The following is a 22,363-nucleotide window of genomic DNA, read 5'->3' on the forward strand; positions in this document are numbered from 1 at the left end:
CATCAGAAGGGGCTGTGGTGGGCCAGCCGCCTCTCTGTTTCAGGATCTCAAGGATAGCTGCGAATGAGATATCATCAGAGGATGACTTGGGGGACCCTTCTGACTCCTCGAGGTCAGTGTCCAATGCAATAGACTCATCAGGGGAGTCAACATGTTTCCTCTTACAAGTTTACTTCCTAGATGGCTTCTCAGAAGGGTATTCTGGGGAGACCTTGGAAGACTGGGGACTACTCATGGAGGTTTCCTGAGGCTGCGAGTCTCTGCTGTGTTGGGAGAGAGAGGGAGCTGAGACTGAAGTCGGTGCTTTAGGGGGAAGAGTGTAGGTACCTGTGGTTGAAACTGAAGACTTGGACAGCACACACTCCTCATCACTTCGAAGGCTGATCCTCACAGCTCCGAGGATGCCCTCCGCTCAAAAGATGCAGAGGTGGTCCTCGGTGCCGAGGAGATGGGCTCCGAGGCAGATGTGAGGTCCAAGCTCACCCGTGCCAAAGTACCGAGAGGTAGCCTCGGAACCGAAGTCCCATTTGAAGCGTCCCCCTCAGGCCCGACCGGAGAACTAAGGACCCTAGACCCCAAGGATGGCACCAAAAGGGTCGGAGTGGATATCGGAATTGAGAGACCAGCTGAGGTAGCTGGAACCGACCTTTCCACAACCGAGGCACTGACAACTCTGGCTCTGAAGGCTCAGAGAAGCTCAGAGGAGGAAAATCGACAGGGTGTGAGGGCACATTAGGCTCCGGAGCAGACAGGGACGGAGCTGAAAGTAAATCTGTCAGCGCAGAAGTCTGAAGCAGTCTACGCACCACTCTCTCAACGTCCTCATCCAAAAGGCTCCTAGTGGACCTGGAAGATAGAGTGGGGGATATAGATTGCTGGAATATAGGCGACCTAAGAGTCGGGGAAACCGGTCGGAATTCAGCTGACCAGCTCTGAGACATAGTGTCAGTTATCGGCTCCGAAGTTCCTGGAGCCAAAACTGATGGATCCACAATGGTAACCTCTGTCGGCACCGAAACCAGTGGAGCCGACGTGGGTGTAGTCACTTTGGTAATTTTGTCAGACAGCTCCGACGACACAGAATGGGTGGGAGACCACCTTTTTGTAGCTTTTGGTCTGTCTTTCTTAGAAGAGGAAGGAGATTTAGAGCTGGATGATGAGTAAGCCAATTCCTCCTCAAAGGAATGTTTCAATAGTCCTTTCAAAATAAGTTTGTTTTTCCTCTCCTGAAGAACACGATGACTGAATGCATGACAAAACAGGCAAGACTCTTGGAGATGGACAGCCCCCAAACAGTAAACACACAAATTGTGTCCATCTGTCAACAAAATTTTCTGGGCACATTTATTACACTTTTTGAAGTCCGAAGGCTTATGATACTTAGTATCTTTTGACATAGCAAAAACCGCTAATAACATCCAACAACTCTATTCAAGATAGAAAACAAATAGGCAAACAGAGGACTAGGTCCTCTAACTTAAACGGCCTAACCCTAAAAGGAGAAAGAGATAACTCGAGGACTAGATCCTCTAATTTAAACGGGCCTAGCCCAGGGAGAAGGTCCTCTAATTTAAACGGGCCTAGCCCAGGGAGAGACAGACAACAGAACAGAGGACTAGGTCCTCTAACTTAAATGGGCCTAGCCCAAGGAGAGAGGAAACAAGGAGAACAAGCAGCACAAAAGACAGTGATGCAGGGTTACAAAAGGCCAACGAAAGAACGGCCAAACAACGTACAAGCAGTACACAAAGAAAACAAAGCAGCAAATAGTCTAAAACAGACACGGACTGCAAACAACACACTAAACTACCAAAAAGGATATTTTAGCCAACAATAAACCAGTCAAAGATATTGAAAAAATGTTCACTTAGCCACGGCCAAGAAGAATCATGTCTGAGCTGAACGAGCGGCAAACGAGATCTTGGTTGTGTTTGTGATGCATCATGGGATACCTCCTAGCCATGAGCTAACCAGAAGTTTTAGAGCTAAAGTATGGACGAGTTGGAGCCGAGGTTCGGCTCCGATCCCAAGAGTAAGAATGAAGGCGAGACAGGACTACAGAGCATCAATTTATATGAGTAAAGGAAGGATCCCAATGGGGCAATTATGTATCTTGTTTTAGCACCTACAGTAGGAATAATCACATGAAGATCAATCTGACAAGTGCGAGACCTGCGTTTTGGCTGGCAGTTTGATAATCTGACGATCTACACTCAAATATCCAGCTATATACTCCTATGCTTGTGAGCTGAGATCATATGTAGGATGTACAACTTAGGGATGGTTATGATTTTCTACTCTGGCTGGATGTCAGTGGTGAAAACCCATCTGTTTGGAATACTGCAGCTGTAATCTGAGTCAAGATATGCAGTAGTCAAAAGCAAAGGATGAATATTCAAGGGTAGCAGTGAACAAGTGATCCAGTTTAATCACATGTTCACAACTGATGCTACAATCTATAGCAGTACTGAAAATACAGAGGATTCCCTTATTGGCTATGTTATGAGACAATGATAAAGTGAAGTTACTGTAATTTATGCAAAATGTACAAAACTAAAGGCATAGCCTTCAAGCTTGACTGGCATGTAAGCTTGGAGGGCACGGCTGTTTGGAGGAAAGTCTACAGAGCACTCACCAACACCACAGACATGACCTTTCACATGCTTACAGATAACCAATCAGTGCAGAGCCAGATTGAGAAGAAAGTCAAAAGAGTGCGCCAAAGACCACAGATATGGCCTCTAGGGTGTTTAGGGATAACCAAATCCAGTGCACAGCCCCTAAGGTCTATTTTCAATCCTTTCATCACTGACAACATATTTGGCACAATTCCAAATGACTTCCTCTCAAGGACTTATTTCAGGGTAAGGGCCATCTATAAACAGGCTAGATTCCAAAAGACTTGCTCTCAGAGTAACTCACTTACTCGGAGAGCAAGTCTTTTGGAATCAGGCTCATAGTCCCTTTCCACCCCCAGCATAAATGAATTTCTATAGATTTGGGGTTAATATGGTTTTTATTCACACTACATGGGTATTACCTACAGTGTTCTGTAAAACTTAAAAAAAGAACAATTAACTATTTAAAAAAATGCAATAAAATAAATCTGTTATATTAAAGTTAATGCATCACAGCTTTTTTGTGCATGTCACACAGGTATTTATCCAACCAGAGGATGACTTTTCATTAACTAAGATTTGTGGTGGCCTTGTTTATCACTTAAGACATAGCCACACATACATTAATAGAAAAGAAAACAAACTATATTAACATGGTTTTCATGTACACATTATTCATTACAAGTTTTCTTTCTTTATGACAACTGTCTTTCAGTTCAGCATTACATAAATCATTCAATTACTGTCTTCTTTTAAACTTTACTCCTCCTCCTCTTGAACATTACTTTATATGTATTGTCCTTCCCTTTCCTAAAGATCAGTCTTCCAGTTCTTTTATCTCTTTTACAACATTCAATATTTCATATAAAGCTGGTTTAGATTTTTATTTCCATTCTCTAGTAATTGTTTTTTTGGCAGCCAAGAGAATTAAATGTAACAAGGTCTTAATATGTCTAGCCAATTTATACCCGTTTCTCAGCTTAGAAGAATAATTTCCTTAGTTACAGCCATTTCCTACCCAAGTATTTCTGACAAGAGCACTTTATAGGAAATTTTTTTAATTTGCCAAGTCATAACACTCCCCAAAACATGTTCCCAGTCACCTTTCTTCCGCATCACATCTCCAACATTTACCATCTACCTGAGGAAAAATTCTCTGAAGTCTGCTTGGGGTATAAAAATATCTATGAAAACACTTTCCAACCAAAAATTCTAAATTTTCTGGACTTCGTTGTATATTCAGGAGCCATACATATGTCCTCCCATTGTTTTCTTGTAAATTGTATTTCCAGTCTCTCTTCCCAGTTTTTCTAAACCTGCTCTTATTGATTCTTATACCTACTGTGCAATATTGTATATGCTCTACTAATTGTCCCCTTTTTAACACCAGTTTCTGTTCTAGATTCGAATGAAAACTCTTACCAGAGCAAGTCTTTCACTTAGAACTCCCCTATTTCTTTCTCTTTGCCAATACTCTGATATCAACCATCACATGGAAGGCAGTCTCTTACCTCCAGTCCAAACTTCTTTTTAAAAAAAAAAAACAAGAAACATCTTTGTTATGTATGACGCAGGCAATCTTACATTTATATAAATGAAAATAAACCATACCAACACAATCTCAGTTGCAAACATTATACTTTACAAACCATGCCGATACAACTGTAGCTGCAAACATTATACATCACTTATAACCATTACATAGTTAATTTAATTCCTGCCTTCTTTTAAACCCCATTGCTCTTCTACATGTACTGATCCCACACTTCCAATTTTTCCAATGCAATTTGCTCCTACCCTTTTCTAAAGATCCCAATTCCAGTTGTTTTATATCTGTTACTATCTTCAATACTTCTAGTAAAGTTGGTTTAGACTTTGATTTCCATTTTCTACGAATTGCTTTTTTGATAGCCATCACAATTAGACTTGGGAAGACCTTACTATGTCTAGACAATTCTGAGTCTTTATCATAGCTGAAAAAAAATCATCTCCTTAGTTACAAGAATTTGCTTACACAACATCTCCAACAGAGCAGTCTGTAGGAAATCTTTAAAGTCTGCCAAATCATTACACTCCTAGAAAATGTTTCCAGTTACCTCTTTCTTCCCTATTATACCTCCAACATTTGCTGTCTACTTGAAGAAAAATTCTTTGGAGTCTACTTGGCGTATAGAAATACCTATGTAAACACTTCCAAACAAAGACCATAAATCTTCCAGACGTTGTTACATATTCGGGAAACAAACATATATCCCCCCACTGTTTCATTGTAAATTGTGTATCCCATGTCTCTTCCCAATCCTTTCTAACCACTTATGATTAATTTTTATAGTTATCATGCAATATTTTATATGCTTTACTTATTACTCCTTTCTTAAAGGCAACTTCTGTTCTAGATTCTACTAAAAACTCTACCAGTGCTGGTCTTTCATTTAGGACCCCACTATGTCTTTCTCTTTGCCTATACTCTTCACATCAATCCTTGATAGGGAAGCCAATCTCTAACCTGCAGTCTAAATAAGTTTTTGGAGTCTTTCCATTCTATTACCGTTCCTTCTCTAGTTATTTGCTCCCAATCCCTTGGTTACTTTGTCAGTTTTCTCCAATAAATTCCAGCCCCCTCTTGCTTATGGTCTGTAACCCTAATTGCAGTCATCCCTATTGGCAGAATCTCCTTTCTCCATTCCTGTTGTTAGCTTAGTTCTTAGAATACTTTCTGCTATGTTATGAATATGACTTCTATTTGATTACTTTTATTCTCCTTAAAGGTCTGCATCTAAAACCCCAGTCTCTCCTTGTTTCTTGAGCTTCCCCCCTGTTTCATCATCATGTCTTTCCACTATGAATTATAGTTTTCTGCTTGTGCTCTGTATAGCAGTCTTAAATGTGCTGCTATGAAATAGCTCTTTAAATCGAGTAATCCCAATCCAACCTGATCTATTGGAAGAAAAAGCTTATCCCACTAGACTCTTGTAGTCCTCCCTTCCCAGATAAAATCCTTCAGCTCTTTATTAATTGGTATTCACAACTTCTCCTCTGGTTGATAAAATATGCCTGACCTGTGTAAGACTAAAAGGACTAAAAACATTTTATCTGCTTGCATCTTACAATCGATAGCCATATAACAGAGCTTCCAATTTTTCAGTCGGTTTTTGTATTATCGTTTTAGTCTCTTCCCACATATCTTCAGCTGCCACACAATAAATTTTAATCCATACTCCTAAATGCTTCATTTTATCACTTCACCATAAATATGGCTACTGCTGAACCAATTTCTATGTAGGTACATAATTTACAGCTATTGCCTTTGTTTTGGCTTCATTAATTTTGTATCCCGAAAAGATCTGAAAATGTCTTAATATGTTCCACAGCACTCTAATGTCCCTTTCTGGTTCTGTCAGGTATAAAAATAATGTCACTGCAAATACAGCCAGCTTTTCTTGACTACCGTACCAATTATATCCTTGAATTTCTGAGTCTCATACTATTGGTTCTAAATATAATGCAAACAACAAATGGGAGAGAGGACACCCCGTTGCTCTCTTCAAGTGAAAATTATCAGAGAGGACCCCCACCCACTTAATTTTCACCTCAGATCCCTCATATATCCTCCTAATGAACCTTATAATTTTAATCAGGGAATGAAAATGCTTCTATTGTTCTGTTCATAAAGTCCCGGGTTACTCTGTCAAATACTTTCTCTGTATCAAGACGTGCCAATAACAGTGGTATATTCTTACATTCTGCTTCCCCTCTGGACTATCAATGTTCTGTTAATGTTGTCAAATGTTTGCCTCCCCTCCACAAAACCACATTGATCCATATCTATCAATTTTGGCATCACTTTCGCCATTCTTTTAGCCATTACAGACATAAACACTTTATAATAATTGTTATTATTAAAAGTATTAGTATGAAGCTGGTTCTGTTGGATCTTTTCTTTCTTTAGGTATTACAACTACCACCACTTTCTTCCAGAATGTTGGTACTTCTTCTCTTAAAAATACTGTTAAACAAAATCTTCCAGATCTTTATCAGTTTTTTTTTTCCCTCCTAGCTTCCAAGCTTCCACAGGAATATCATCTATTCCTGGGGACTTTCCTGTTGATTAGTTAAACATCACCATTTTTATCTCATCTCCTCCTATCCTGTTAGTAACTGAGCCTCCTCTAACCTTGGCATATTTAATTTTTCCATAAACATTTCCATTTGTACCTTTTCTTGATTTCCATATTTCTCCTCTGCAAAGTTTCATAGAATTTCCAAAATACTTCTAATAACTTCTACTGGATCCCTTGTTATCTTCGTTGTTATAGGCTCCCCAAGCTTGGTGACAGCCCTTTCTACTTTCTGTTGCCAGAGTCGTTGTGCTAAAAGTTTTTGTGCTCAAGAATTATCAAAAAAACAGTTGCTTAATAGCAATCTTTCTAAACTCATGCATATTATCAAGGTAATCCCTTATTTTCTGTTTACTATTCTACAGTTGCTCCTCTTCTTGTTCTGTAAGATTCCCCTTATTCCGCAATAATGTAACATTTGTCAGTCCCTCTAATTCTTGTTACTTCTTAACCATATCTCCCTTTTACTTCCACCATATTTTTAAACTCCGCTTTAATTTTATCCCACTCTCTAACTATATTTTCAGAAGAAAATTCTATCTTCTCTAATAGCTCCTGAATAACTTCCACTACCCATTCCTTAAATTCATCTCTTTTCAACAGACATGTGGGAAAGCACCAGTACCTCATTATTATTTCATCACCCGTGTTTTTATTTTGGTTATTATTGGCGCATGATCTGAAATGGTTATTGGGTATGTATCAAAATGTACATGTTCCTGTGAAATGTAAATTCTGTCTAGCCTAGCCTACTTTTTGTAACTTGGGGAATAACATGCAAATTCACTCCAAACTTCTAGTACTGAATTCACATCTTCTACGCCAAATATTTTCATAATTTTCTTCAAAAATCTACCCTCCTTTGTTATATTTTTCCCTTCTGGGCCCCCAGACACATCTTCGCTACTGCAAATCAAATCCCAGCCCTCACCTATAAACAATATTCCATGCTAAAAGCTGATTATTTCTCCCATAATTTTGTTAAGCTCCATTACAGCACTTTTTGGTGGAATATAAATCAGTGTAATCCTCCTCCCTTGCCAATAGCCCCTTAGTACTACAAATCTATCTGAGCATATCTAAACAATCCCAGCTTGATTTGTGATTTACTGTGGAATTGACTGGTAAGAGAAGTTTTATTTGAATTTATATTGTATTTGTTATCACTGTTTTTAACTGTTTGTAGGTAGGAAGGGATAGCTTCTTAACAAGATTTACTTTGATTCATATTTTGTTTTACCTTTAATTTCACTGTTGGTTGTTAGAATGGGAGAGATTTTAGAAAGGCAATCTCTAGCCACCACAAGGGGCCTAGATAGCTATAAATTCACACAGACTGCAGAGAGGGAAATCCTGAGCATATCTAAACAATCCTACCTTGGTTTGTGATTTATTAATAAGAAGTGAGACTGCGAGCGAGAGTGAACAGAAGCTACTACGTACAATGTAAAGGAATTACAGCTTTTGTCTGGCTTGCAGAATTTGTATGGTCAGAAAAACTTTACTGTACTTAGTTTATTATTTAGTTATATATTGCTAGTGTGATTTTTTTTTTTGTCATACAAGTTGATTTAAGCTCTCGAATTCTGTGGTTACTATTTTTGATGATTCTTTTCTTTTACAATATTTTACTTGTTTGAAGCTGAATATGGATTCCTTAAATGAGTATGCAACTAACCATTTGCTAATGTACAAATACCTTGTACAGTGTAATAAATGCTATGCATATTTAAAGGTAACAGCTGATAACACTGGTGATCTGTGTTCCTTGTGTCAAAAGCTGGGTGATTTGCTTACCATTGTTAGACGTAAATATTGACTTAATGATGATGATTGTACTTCTGCAATTGGCATGGCTTGGAGAACTATCATTTCATATATTAATAACTGGTCTGATGAAATAATAAGAAGTTATGTACTCACCATAATGTTCCATCTGAGTAGGTAAACTTAATTTGTCAGCAACCTTTGGGAATCGGATCAGACCTCGGATCCGAGCCGGCAGTTTTCAACAGCTTTAGATCCGAGCTCCAAGTTCCTCCCCCTAACCATAATCCCCTGCCAACCCTGACTGACCTCAGATCAAGTTTGCCCAACAGCAGAAACTGCTAACAATGATTAATCCCAAGATAAGTGGGTAAAACCCATGGACCTGAGTATGAGAACATTCGCAAGTGAGGGGGCAGGAGGGAGGGACAGGTTGCTGACAAATGAAGTTTACCTACTCAGATGGAACGTTATGGTGAGTACATAACTTCTTAATCTGAAGTAGTTAACTTCATTTGTGCAGCAACCTTTGGGACAGAGTCCCCAGCTACCTGAATCTTGGGCGGCCTTCATGGAAGAATGTTCCGGAGTACTGCAGAGCCAAAGGATGCTCTCCCCCTGGAGATGATGTCCAATTTGTAGTGATTGATAAAAGTATGAGATGAAGCCCAAGTGGCTGCCGAGCAAATATCATCCAAAGAAACTCTAGCTCTAAAAGCCGCAGAGGTAGACATAGATCTAGTAGAGTGGGCATGGACTCCCTGAGGTGCGGGCCTGCCCGAACTTTCGTATGCTAAAAGGATACACTGTGAAATCCATCTAGAGAGTGTGACTTTAGACACAGATTTACCCAAGTTAAATTTGGCAAAGGAGACGAACAACTGGTCAGATTTCCTATGACCAGATGTCCTGTGGATGTAGAAGTGAAGTTGTCTATGCACATCCAATGAGTGTAATTTGTATTCCCCTTTGTTATGGTAGTTAGGAAAAAAGACCAGCAAGTTGATGGACTGGTTAATATTTGACTCAGAGGCAACCTTGGGAAGAAAGGAGGGATTGGTCCTGAGGTAAACTCTATCCTTGTGAAAGGTCAAGTATGAGGGTTTTACACAGAGGGCCTGTAGTTCAGAGACCCTTCGAGCAGAGGTGATGGTGACAAGAAAGGCCGTTTTCCATGACAAGAATTTAAGATCTATGGAAGCTGCAGGCTCAAACGGGGGAGCTGTCAAGGCCTGAAGCACCAGCGTTAAATCCCAAGGAGGGACTACATCCTTCACTGGGGGTCTGAGCAGAAAGGTGCCATTCAAAAAGGTCTTACACAATTTCATGGTGATCAAAGGGCCCAATTCATTTCCAACGTGATAATGAGTGATAGCTGTTAGTTGGACCTTGACTGTGGAGGAACTAGCCCCTTGATGAAACAGTCCTGACAGAAAGTCTAATACAGCGGGCAAAGGAGCTGTAAAAGGATCCATATTTTTGCGTTCTGCCCAAATGTAGAAACGTTTCCATTTGCTGCTATAGATCTTTCTAGTACAAGGCTTGTGCGCTGCTACTAGAATGGTTTTAACTGCAGCAGCCAAGCCGTGAGCTTGAGGTTGTCTATGTTTGGGACTGGGAGATCTAGGGGGTGGGATATTAGATCCGGATGGGGATGCAGAATCCAAGGAGGATTCACCAGATGAGACCAAAGGTAAGGGAACCAGGTTTGACGAGGCCAAAACGGGGCAATGAGGATAATCCTGCTCCCCAACTGACTGGCTTTCTGAAGAAACTTCAGCATCAAAGGAAGAGGAGGGTAAGCATAAAGAAGGCCGGGAGGCCAAGCATGCACCAGAGCATCTCTCGGGGGTTCCCTGGAGGGGGAAATGAGAGTGAAGTAGTCGTAACATTTTGTGTTCGAGGGAGAGGTAAAGAGATCGCAACAGGGCTGACACCATTTGGTGAAGATCCGATTCGCTATCTCGGGATTCAGAGACCACTCGTATGGTAACAGGATGGTGCGACTTAGTTTGTCCGCTAGAATGTTGGACCGTCCCGGAATGTGCATTGCTATGAGAAAGCGGTTGGTGGAGATCGCCCATTCCCACACCCTCAAGGCCTCTCGACAGAGTGGGTAAGACCTGGTTCCCCCTGTTTGTTGATGTACCAGACAACTGACATGTTGTCCGTCTGAATCGCAATCGTTCCTACAGGAAGAAGGTCCTGAAGTGCTTGCAACGCTAACATCACTGCCCTCATCTCTAGGACGTTGATATGCAGTGAGGTCTCCATGAGGTCCCACGTGCCTTGGATTGTCCTGCCCAAACAATGCCCCTCCACCCGAGGCGGGAGGCGTCTGTGGTCACCGTGGCTAGTGGAGGGGTAATAGAAAAGGGGCGTCCTTGCTGGAGGTCCGGAGATTGGAGCCACCATAGGAGGGCCCTCTTGCAGGCCCTGCTGAGGGGAACGGGATGGCTCAGAGGATAGTGAAGAAAGGAACACTGGACCTGGAGAGTCCATTGTAAGTCCCTCATGTTCAAACATGCCATTGGCAATAGGTTGATCGCTGCCGCCATCGAGCCAAGAGCCCTCAGGACCAATTCCGCTGGGGGAGCTGGAGATTGCAGAATGGCCTGCACGTGTAGCCTCAGGGATAGTGGTCGGTCTGTGGTCAAGAAAGCTAGGAGCTTGTTTGTGTCCAATCTGGCCCCTATGAAGTCTACAGTCTGAGTCGGAGTAAGAGATGACTTCTCTATGTTGACAGTGATCCCCAGCCAGGGAGCTAGAGGAAGAAAGTAGTTTCTGGATGCACAGAGTAGATGCCTTGTCGGGGCGGTCAGGAGCCAGTCATCCAGGTACGGGAAGACCTGAATTCCCTGGAGCCTCAGGTGGGCCGCTATCACTGCTAACACTTTGGTGAACACCCTGGGGGCTGTGGTGAAACCAAGGGGGAGGACCTTGAATTGGAAATGACCGGCTCCCAGCCGGAAGCGGAGGAACCTCCTGGATCGCCTGTCCATCAGAATTTGGTAGTACGCATCCTTGAGGTCTATAGAGCACATCCAATCGTTCTCCCACAAAAGGGGGAGAATGGTTTGAAGAGTGACCATGCGGAACTTCTCTTTGGTTACTGACAGGTTCAGGGAAGAGAGGTCGAGGATCGGTCTTAAGTCCCCCGTCTTTTTTGGCACCAAGAAGAACCTGGAGTAAAACCCGGACCCGCACTGGTCTGGGGGGACGTGTTGGATGGCTCTTTTTTCCAGCAAGTGTTGGATTCCCATTGCTGCGGCCTCCCTCTGATTGGGTGGGACATCAGGGAGGTATCTTGGGCTGTGTGGGTAATGAGAAAAGGGAATTTGGTATCCTCTGGAAATGATGCGAAGCACCCAGTGGTCTGTCATGATGGACTCCCAAGCTGCTGGGTGCTTCGAGAAACGCCCCCAGAGTGGAGCAGTCGGGCAACCCCTCAGGGGTGTTGTGTGGGTTAGTGCGAGAAGGGTTCTCTGGATCCAAAGTTCCGCGGGCCCCCTCTGCCTCTAGGGCGTCATCCACCCTGCCCTCCTCTGCCGCGGAAGGGCTGGGAGTCCGGAGCGGGACAGGACTGTTGCGACTTCCGGAACCACATCATCTTCTGTCCCTTTTGGTTCTTAGAAAAGGACCTCTGGGGAGCAGAGAAGCGGACTCCAATGGCAGACAACGTCTTCCCGTCCTTTTCACTCTGGACCAAGGTATCTCACACGGTTTTGCTGAAGAGGGCAGAACCATCAAAGGGGGGCATTAGCGAACGACGCCTTAAATGGTTCCGCGAAATCACAGTGCCGGAGCCAGGCCTGACTGCTCATAACTAGGCCCGCTCCACCGGCTCTAGCTGCTCCTTCTGTGGCATGAGACAGAAGCCGCATAGAGGTGTTAGATATGGATCGTAGAGTGTCCATCCAGGTGGAGTGCAATTGTTTGTCCTCCGCCGACATGGACTCGGGGGGCGATGCAGCGTACTTTTTGATAAGGTCCCGCTGCAGTTGGAGCACATGTGCCATGTAGTTCAGCGACCTCACAGAGAAGGTAGCCGAACTAAACACCCGCTTCCCTAGGCGGTCCATCGACCGAGACTCCTTGCTCGGGGGATGAACCGAGGGACTCTCCTGAGCAAGTTCCCTCTTGGTGGCCGCCACCACCAACATGGCATCTACAGGGGGACCCTTACTTCAGTGGGACTTGTCAGAGGGTGGGCTAAGGATCTTGTCTGGGCACTTGGGGACTGGATCCACAGTGTCCGGCTCCTTCCACACCCTGGTAGTGATCAAGTCTACCAGGGGGTCGGCCGGAGGGGACACCCAAGAGGTAGACGGGCCTGCTTCAAATGCCTCCAGGAACAAGGATTTGTCCGAGGTAGGCTTTGGGGCAGACCCCCCCCCTTTATTCTGAGCATCTCCATGATGTCACCAAATGAGACATCTTCGGGGGGTGATCTTGGGGAGCCTTCCCCTTCCTCCAAATCTGTGTCCTCAGACAAGGACTCGGGGGAGTCCAGGTGCCTCCTCTTGAACCTTCGCTTGTGAGGAACCTCCTCGGGGGGGGGGGGGGGACTGTCTGAGGAGGTCTTACCAGCAACGTCTTGTTCCAATGGAACTACCTGGGACGTCAAAGCAGGCTGTCCCTGGGGCCGGGTGATGGAAGTCGGGCCCAACTGAGAAGGAGTGCAGGGTGGAGCCGTGGTAAGGGTCGGGGGCCTGGAATCCCTCGACAGGACCCTCTCCACCACGTCGAATGCTGAGGGAGAGCTGCTCTCTCTGGGATCCGAAAGCAGACTCTCCCTCGGATCTGATGGACGGATCGGGGCCGGCGCCGAAGCGATCGGATCCGACGGACCAGCATGCTCCGACCCTGACGGAGCCGAAGGCATACCGATACCGCCGGATCCGAAGCTCAGCCCTCGGCTCCGAGAGCTCGGATCCGAAGAAAATGGACCCCTCAGACTTGAGGGAAGTGTCGGCACCGAAGTACCCGAGACTATCGGCGCCGACACACCCCCGGCTCCAAGGCTGCCCGGCTCAGAAGACTCCGAACCCGGGAAACAGGATGGAGAAGGAGCTATCGGGGCAAAGAAGGGGGGTCGAGCTCCCCCCCGGAGGGGGGGGGGCAGGAACATTCCCATCTGCAGTTGGGCCTGGAGGAATCTTCTCATCATCCGGTCCAATTCTGCATCCGTGAGACTTCTAGTAGATCTCGACGAGGCCACCGAGGCGGGGCGCGAGTGTCGCCTCGATGACCTCGAAGGAGATCGGGTCTCCTCCTCCTCAGGAACCGGTGAAAAGCACGGGGACCGGATCCGAGAAGGAGGAGACCCAGAAGACGTGGAGGGAGAAGACCGCTTAGCCGGGGGGGCCGAAGCGGAGGCCTTGGCCTGCCGCTTGTGGTGCTTCTCCCTCCTCCTTTCTTTCCTGGCCTCCCTCTCCCTTGGGCCTAAGGCGGGAGGTTGAGTTCCGGCTGGGGGGAGGGAAGCAGGAGCCACGGGAGGACCGGAGGTAGAAGCCGAGTCCGGGGGCAGAAGACCAGCCAGAATCAGCTTGGACCTCCGGTCCTTGAGTGCCCTGGGGTTGAACGCTGCACAAATGGTACAACCAGAGGACAGGTGTTCAACCCCAAGGCACAAGACACACCGAGTGTGGCCATCCGCTGGGGCCAGCTTATGGCCACACTCGGTGCACTTAGAAAACATTACCTTTGGGGTCTCAGACATACTTAAAGAAAGTAACTCACACACACTAGGCCCCAAACACACACACACAACCCTGACGGAACCACAAATGAAGGGGGAGGTTAAATAGAAATAAAATAATTTAAACTAAGAGAGCTTTTAGACAGAAAAGGGGAGCTAAACACACACTCACACCAAAGGTTAAAGAAAATTGTTATAAAAGTTAAATTTTTCTCACAAAGAGAACGAAAACGCCTGGAAACTCTGGATCAAGCTGCTGAACTAAACCGCGGCAAACTAGATCTGGGGTCAGTCAGGGTTGGCAGGGGATTATGGGTAGGGGGAGGAGCTTGGAGCTCGGATCTAAAGCTGTTGAAAACTGCCGGCTCGGATCCGAGGTCTGATCAGATTCCCAAAGGTTGCTGCACAAATTAAGTTAACTACTTCAGATATAATGTTAGGCATAGAACAAATATAACACATTTAGGAAATGATGCAACTATTGTCTGCAAAGATCATTCAACCCCTATGAAGCAAGACGATGCCCCTGACAACTCTGGAATTCTGGATGCAAGTATTCAGCAATCTGAGGCTCCAGTTTGTTTAGAAGGAAATAAAAAAAAGAAGGAACAAGTTCAGAACAAATAGCAAGAAAGAAAAACTGATTAATGACTGTAAAGTAAAGAGAATACATAGTAAAAAGGACACTGCTTTGTTATGTAACACGTTTACAGGGAATGAAAAAACCTAGAGTCTACAGAAAAAGCCATCATTTTTCCAACAGAGAAGGTAGAAAAAAAGAGGCAAGGGGCAGGTGAAAAAGGAAGAAATCAAAACTGAACGTGGAAGGAATGAAGAACACTACTGTAAGAAAAATGAAGAAAAAGACAGATGTTGACTACATGGCTCAAGCTGTGGATTTACAATACCAGCTGGATGAGAATTTAATACACGATGAAAACAGTGGGATTAATAGGACTAATGGTAATGAAGATCTATCCTTCATAACAATTGATAGAACAGCTATTACTGTATTAGAAGCTGAAGTTTCTTCACAGCTAGCCAGCAAAGATATTCTTGTAATTGGAGATTCAATTATTAGAGGAACTGATACTTATATTTGCAGAGAAGATAATGTACATCGAATAGTGTTATGCTTGCCAAGAGCAAAAATAGAAGATGTGAGACAAGCCTTGGAATGCCTTAATGTAAGGAAGTACAGATCCGTTTTTATTCATGTTGGTACAAATTATGTCATCTGCAAGGATTCTCTGACTGTTAGTAGTGAACTGACAGCCCTCCTGATAGTATAGCTTGTACTGGTGTTAGGACATATTTTTCAGAATCACCTATAGAAAGGATAGTCAGGTCATTGTAAATGAAAAGATTTTTTGGGTAAATACCTACATGGAAAAAAATGTCCCATTTTAAAAAATAGAAATGTGTAGAGCATCCAAGCCTAGTTTTGGGCACACATGGGTTCAGACACGATAGCGTGCTTTTATCAAGATCTGGGAAGAGACTTTGTGCAGCAGATATTTTGCAATATTTGACAAACACTAGGCAGGATTTTTCCAGGTCAAAAATTTAACAGTTCACAGATAGCAACATCTGATGAACCTCTGGTGGTTGTTAATGCTAGGAGTATTAATAATAAAGTTTTTTTTTTATTGGAAAATTTGCTATGTTCCCACAAGATTGATGTTGCTATTGTTTGTGAAACATGGAGAAAGAACAATAAATAAATGTTTTTACTGTAACAGACATTCTAACAAAAGATCAGGTGGAGGTGTTATGATAGGGATTAAAGATAATTATGAGACCTGTGATTATTACATGTTCAATGATAACACCAGTACTATAGATTGTGTAACTCTGACAATAAACATGACCCTGGAACATATAACAACTGTTGGAGTGTATAGACCATCAAAGTCAAGTGCAGATGACCTAGAGGAATTCATACATTTCTTGCATGAAACACAGGAGGGATGAATAATATTAGCTGGGGACTTAAATTTACCAGAAACAGACTGGAATAATATTGATTCAACAATGCTAGTAAGGAAATTATTCACAACATATATTCAGGGCCAACAATTGCTTCAGACTGTAAAAAAGCCTACAAGGGAACAGAACATACTAGACATTGTGTTCCTAAAGAAATTACTGTTACTTCAAGTCAAGTTTTACTACCACTGATGTGCAGTGATCATGGGGTTATAAAGGTTAATTTGTTGCTAGATAATTCTGCCAAAATGAAATCTAAACCAGTGCACAGAAGGTTAATTACAGATTATGTGGAAGCAAAGAGTCGCTATGTAAAACTAACTGGAGTGAGGTTTTTCTGTGGAAAAAACTGCAAATGGAATGTGGAAAGTTTTGAAAGAGAAATTGAGTGCAAAGAGTAAAAAAAAAAATATTTAACATCAGGATCTAGGCATACAACAACAGGGGGATATATTTCCATAAGAACAAGATATCTGATTAAGGTGAAAGACAAAAAATATAAGAAATGGAAGTGAGGTTGAACTACAACTTTGAAAACTGAAATAAACAAGGTGGACAAACAGATATAGTGTGAGACAAGATCAATAAACATTTGAAGAAAATATATTAAAATATTGGGCATAACAGGAAACCTTTTTATAGATGCATAAGATGTAAAAGGACTAAACACACACAAACTGTGTGCAGATTCTAAAATGTATTCTCAGACACAACAGACTGAGGTGGTGGTGCTGCGGTAGCATTGTCACCGCACAGTAAGACGTAATGTTCGATTCTCAGCTAGAGCATCTACTGTGTGGAGACATGCGTGAATGGGCGTACCTTCGTTGAAGGTTGTGCGTCAGAGCTGGCAACTCGGCACGTAAAAATCTACTGCCAATCATTAGCAGACCGGAGTTCCACTGTGGTGACCCCTAACCGGGAAAAGCCGAAAGACACGACAACAACATTCTCAGACACAACAGATTACAGATATATTTACAAAATCTTTTACAAAACAGTTTGGCTCCGCAGGAGGAGTGATGAGTTGTCTTCATGACATCCAGGTAACCCCCAGGTACTGGAGTCAAATTAAATTACATTGAAAAAGAACTGCGGAAATTGGATCCTAACAAAGCACAGGGAGGAGACAGAATTAGTAACAATGACCTGAGAACACTTCAGCAAGAACTTACAGTATCATTATATCTACTATACACTACATCATATAAATATGTGGGCATTCCTCAAGATTGGAGACGTGCTTATTAGACCTGTCTTCAAGGGAAACGGGAGTAGGACAAACCCAGAGTCATACAGACCCTTAAGTCTACTTTCATGTTGTGGAAAAACAATGGAGAAGGTAATAACTGGATAAGCTATTGTCAGACCTGGATAGACTGGGACTTGAAACCATATATCAGCATGCATGTGTTGAAAACAGATCTCCTGTAGCATGATGTTCTATAACAATATAATAACAGCTATGAATGAAAAATTGTGCTGTGATGTAATTTATATAGATAACTTCAGCATTTGACAGAGTCATACACAAAACACTGATCAATAAATTAGTACAACTAGGTATTGATGTACTCCTGATAAAATGGATAGCTGCATGGCTTACAAATAGGGCATGGCAAGTATCATACAGCAACTGTCCAGGTGAAATCCTTGGTAACTTACAGTCAGGGTGTCCCACAGGGCTCTGTCCTAGGCTCTTACTTGTTTAGATTGTATCTTTCAGACCTAACTTTTTCATCTGAGGTGTTCTACTGTCTATATGCAGATGACCTAAAACTGGCTAAACTGATTACATGTGTTAAAGATGAGGCATGTCTGCAAAATAACTTAACTAAATTGACCATATGGGCACAGAAGAATAATATTCTGATAAATAGATCAAAAACTAAGCATGCGAGATTTGGGAGACATAAATTGAAAGGTGAATATTTAATACAGCACACAGTGATTGCAACTGTACACTCATTTAAGGACCTTGGTATATGGGTAGATTCAGCTATGAGTTTTCTAATCATATCAACCAATTGGTTAATGATAGTTATAGAACTATAGGTTCTTTAAAAAGATTTAGAACGTCTAGGAATTCAAAAATGATGAAGTCATTGTTTGTTAGTTACATTAGACCCAAACTTGAGTATGGAATAACACTATGGAGACCTTATAAGAAAACAAGCATGAGTAAACTGGAAAGTGTTCAGCAGAAATATACTAAGGGCATCCATGGATGTGAACATTTAAGTTATTACGAAAGACTAAAATATTTGAACTTGTACAGTGTGTCTCTTACAGATATCGAAGAGATCTTATTCAAGTATATAGGGCATTTAGAGAACTACCTCTGGGAATGTTTGGGGTTAGCAAAAAGTACTAGAGAATCATCAGCCAACCTATATAGAGGATTCTATAGGAATGAGAAGTGTAGCAATTGGTGCTTTGACAGAGTAGCTGATGCATGGAACAGACTACCAAATTACATTAAAGCAAGTACTAATTTAGACATTTTTAAGAATAGACTGGACACTTATTATGGGAACAAGTCTTTTGGCATACTGGCAAGCTAGAGGGGCATTAATGCCCGTGCTTGAAATATTTGTATGTATTGTCTTTTCTATCCTCTTCTATTACTACTGGAGCACCTGTTGTGTACTCCTCTCTTCCTTTGCCTCTGGTATTCTGGTGAATAACCATCCTGAAAACCTTTCTTTATCAAATTCAGATGTTCAATTCTTTCCCAGTGTGTCTTCCATATCACAGCTGTTTGTACTCTATATTTTTAATATAGTTCACTACTCTTTTCTTTTTTGTAATTATCTGTGAGACCATTAACATTTAAGACTTATAGAAACCATCATATTCTTGACAGATTATTATGCCCACCTTTTATGTATAACAGTATTTTTTAAATGTCTAATTTCAGCTTTTGTGTTACATGGATGTACTGTTTTGCAGGTTAATATTTTATACAGTTGTTTCTTGTTCTCCCCATTTGAGCCTATTCCACATCGTACAGAACTTTTTGTTTTATTGAAAAGCCTCAAAGAAAAATCTGCACATACCCCAATACTCCCTTAAAAAAACAATTAACTTAATAATAACACACAAAACTATGTACATCTTCAAATATTGAAGATTTACCCTCCTAAGAAGAACAAATATTCCAGACTGACAGCCCCACACATACAGACTCAAGCTAACCTAAAAGAAAGGCTATCCATGCTAAAACATGTGGTAAAGCCTATGGTTCTATTAAGTGATGTCTGGTTTTGTCTTATCTTTATAGCTCTCTCAGCTGGGAAAACACTTGAATGCTTTCAGAAAACATTTTCTCTTTATCAGATTGCCTGCCAGAGACATGAGAACCAAACATAGAACTGTTTACTAGAAAAAAAGCCTTACAATATTCAATGTTTTTTTTTCATTTGCTTGCTTTTGCTAAAAACTTGTTACTAGATTAAGCTAATAGCCTAAACCCAGTCATTCTCCCATGCAAGAAAGAGAAAAAGCACACAATGTTTCTTCTGCCGTGCTCTTTTAACCAGATTTCTTTTTTACACTGCAGTGCCTACATTTCTTAAAACTGAACAAGAAGAAAGAGAGAAGGGAGAAAAACAAAAACAGCAGCACCTATTTACATTAGTAAGTCCAAACTTCTTCTTGGCCTAATGCCACTCTATTACCTTTCCCTTTCTAGTTACTTGCTCCCAACACTTTGGTTCATTTGACAGTTTTCTCTAGTAAATTCCAGCCCCCTCTTGCAGTCTTCCCTATTGGCAAAATCTCCTTTGTCCATTTATATGGTGACTTAGCTGTTAGTACACTTTCTGCAACTTTATGAATATAATGTTCTGTATGATGGTTATTATTCACCTTAAGGATCTGCATCCAAAATCCCACCCTCTCCTTATTTCTTGAACTCCCCCTGCATCACAGTCATTACTTTCCACTTTGAATTATAATCTTCTGCTTGTATTATGTAGATAAACCTTACATGTGTAGCTTTAGAATATCCCTTCAAATCAGGTAATCCTAAACCATCTTGTTCTAGTGGGAGGATAAGATTATGCCACCTAACTCTCCCCCCTCCCAGACAAATTCCTTCAACTCTCTATTAATTATTGTCCACAACTTCTCTGGTTGATAAAAATATGCCGGATATATATATATATATATATATATATATATATATATATATATATATATATATATATGAAACTAAAAGGACCCACATATATTCACTGATTGTATCTTACTATCCATAAGCCATAAACAAGAACTTCCAGTTTCTCAGTTTTTGTATTTTCTTTTTAGTCTCCTTCAACATATCCTTACCTGCTATAACAGAAGCTTTTTTAATCCATACTTCTAAATATATTCCTCTGTACTTTTGGTATCCAAACAAGATGGATCAAAGAGAACTGGCACCATTGCAAAGAATGAATGAACGAATGAAAAGAAAAGTTTTAAAATGGTGCCCATTTCAGTCCTACCAAGCACTAAGCATGAGAAGTTTCAACCAGACTGCAGCATGTCCATTGAGTGGATGCACAGTTATCTGATCAGGCTGCCACTCAACTTGTGTCGCGACCACATAAACTTGTGGCACTTGTGTCTGGATAGTGAGCAGCCACAACTACTGGGTTCAACACTTCATGCATGTGGGATCAAACATCACAGTACCCAGAGTCTTCATGTAGAATGAAAATAACTGTGCCCAGGTCTTCTTGCATTTTGTTTAAATCTTTCTCAGCATTTGTATTAAACAACGTAGTCTGTTTTTCAGTAAAACCATATCTGAATTACAATGTGAAATGAAACTCCTCGATACAACATTTATTACAGATTTTTTTTTTCTAAAACATGTTGCTCTGTATAAAATTTGTAGGAAAATAAATCTGTAAGAAAACATTTCTTTAGTGTAAACCAAATAACTGTCCTGAAAAATAAACAGCATCCCTAGTAGCTCCACCAGAACTATTATTAGACATATTAGTAAAAAATTACATCCTCAGTCCAAAGCAACAAAATGAAAAATGTACTGAGCTCTACCCTTTTCTGCTCATCCGCTCCAGAAATATCTCGCCCCCCAGGAAATTCCCCACTAGGGCAATAACTGGTACACAGGGCTTTTAGAAGCTTGGTTGTTTCAGTAGGCACATGATGCATCAGCGTCTTGCCATATTTCTTCATGTTACTTTCCGCCTCACTGAAAGGTAGCTTGCCAATGTAATGCAGGGCCTCCTGATAATTCTGGAAGACAGAAAAAAGCAAAAGGATACAAAGATCTGAATCAACATGCTCAAGTATAGCTGAAACAGGAAAGTATGGAAAAGAATCAAAAATACAAATGGATACAAGTTTCAAAGCTGCAAAGAAAAACAATGATATATGTTTTACTATTTTAATAATTCTGTTTAATAGAAGACTTCTACAAAAGACAAAACACACATGGCATAATAGCGCTTCTATTTTTATTTTTTAGTTTAACGGTTAATTAGGGTGTCTATTAAGCAAATCCTCTAGGTATTCTTGCTTTTGCAAATTTGACATGAATGGTCTTTAGTAGCTCAAGGGAAGATGCCTCCTTTCTGCCAAATAGTCTTTCAGCTGCTCTCTTCTGCGTGATCACAAAACTCACTGCATTCTTTTGGCTTGTAATTTAGGCCACTAATCTTCAGACACAGCCTTTACTTAGTAACAAATCTAGTTGGCCTGACAACATCCATCAGGAAGTGCTTGTCATGGGATACATTAGAGATGAGGCAAAACTGTACGTGTCACCTCTGGTAAACTCTGAGATCAATGGCATAGGGCATTTAGCACTGCCAATTCCATCAATGACAGGGGGGATTTCCTCCAGCAGCATTGCCCCAATAACTCTTCTGATGTGTGTTAGAATACCAATAGATAAGCACCAAACAGCAAAGAATCTCCCTCCTTCACTAATTTAACAAATTTAAGTGTCCAGCATGAGTTACCTTGACCTGCAGCCTTCCGAAGGATGCATCACTTCTTCTTTCGGCTTTTCCCATTTAGAGGTCGCCACAGCAGATCACCTGCCCGCTCATGATTGACAGTGGAGTTTTACAGTGTTGAGTTGCCAGCCTGGCGCCCAACCTTCCACAGAAGGCACACACATGCACTCATGCCTAGGGCCAATTTAGAGGGTC

At 41.8% G+C, this 22,363-nt stretch overlaps 1 protein-coding gene across 1 annotated transcript in view; it reads right to left on the reverse strand.

Annotated features, from left to right (window-relative positions):
- Positions 1–22,363, reverse strand: part of VPS11 (VPS11 core subunit of CORVET and HOPS complexes) — a 620,327-nt gene that overhangs the window by 163,661 nt on the left and 434,303 nt on the right. Inside the window, exon 10 of the mRNA XM_044080942.1 lies at positions 21,243–21,443. Within this exon, the coding sequence (XP_043936877.1) occupies positions 21,243–21,443 (201 nt within the window). The remainder of the gene's footprint in view (positions 1–21,242; positions 21,444–22,363) is intronic.

Source organism: Protopterus annectens, chromosome 8.part0 (genome assembly GCF_019279795.1).
Source record: "Protopterus annectens isolate FY-2018-M chromosome 8.part0, PAN1.0, whole genome shotgun sequence".
NCBI classification, from domain to species: Eukaryota; Metazoa; Chordata; order Ceratodontiformes; family Protopteridae; genus Protopterus; species Protopterus annectens.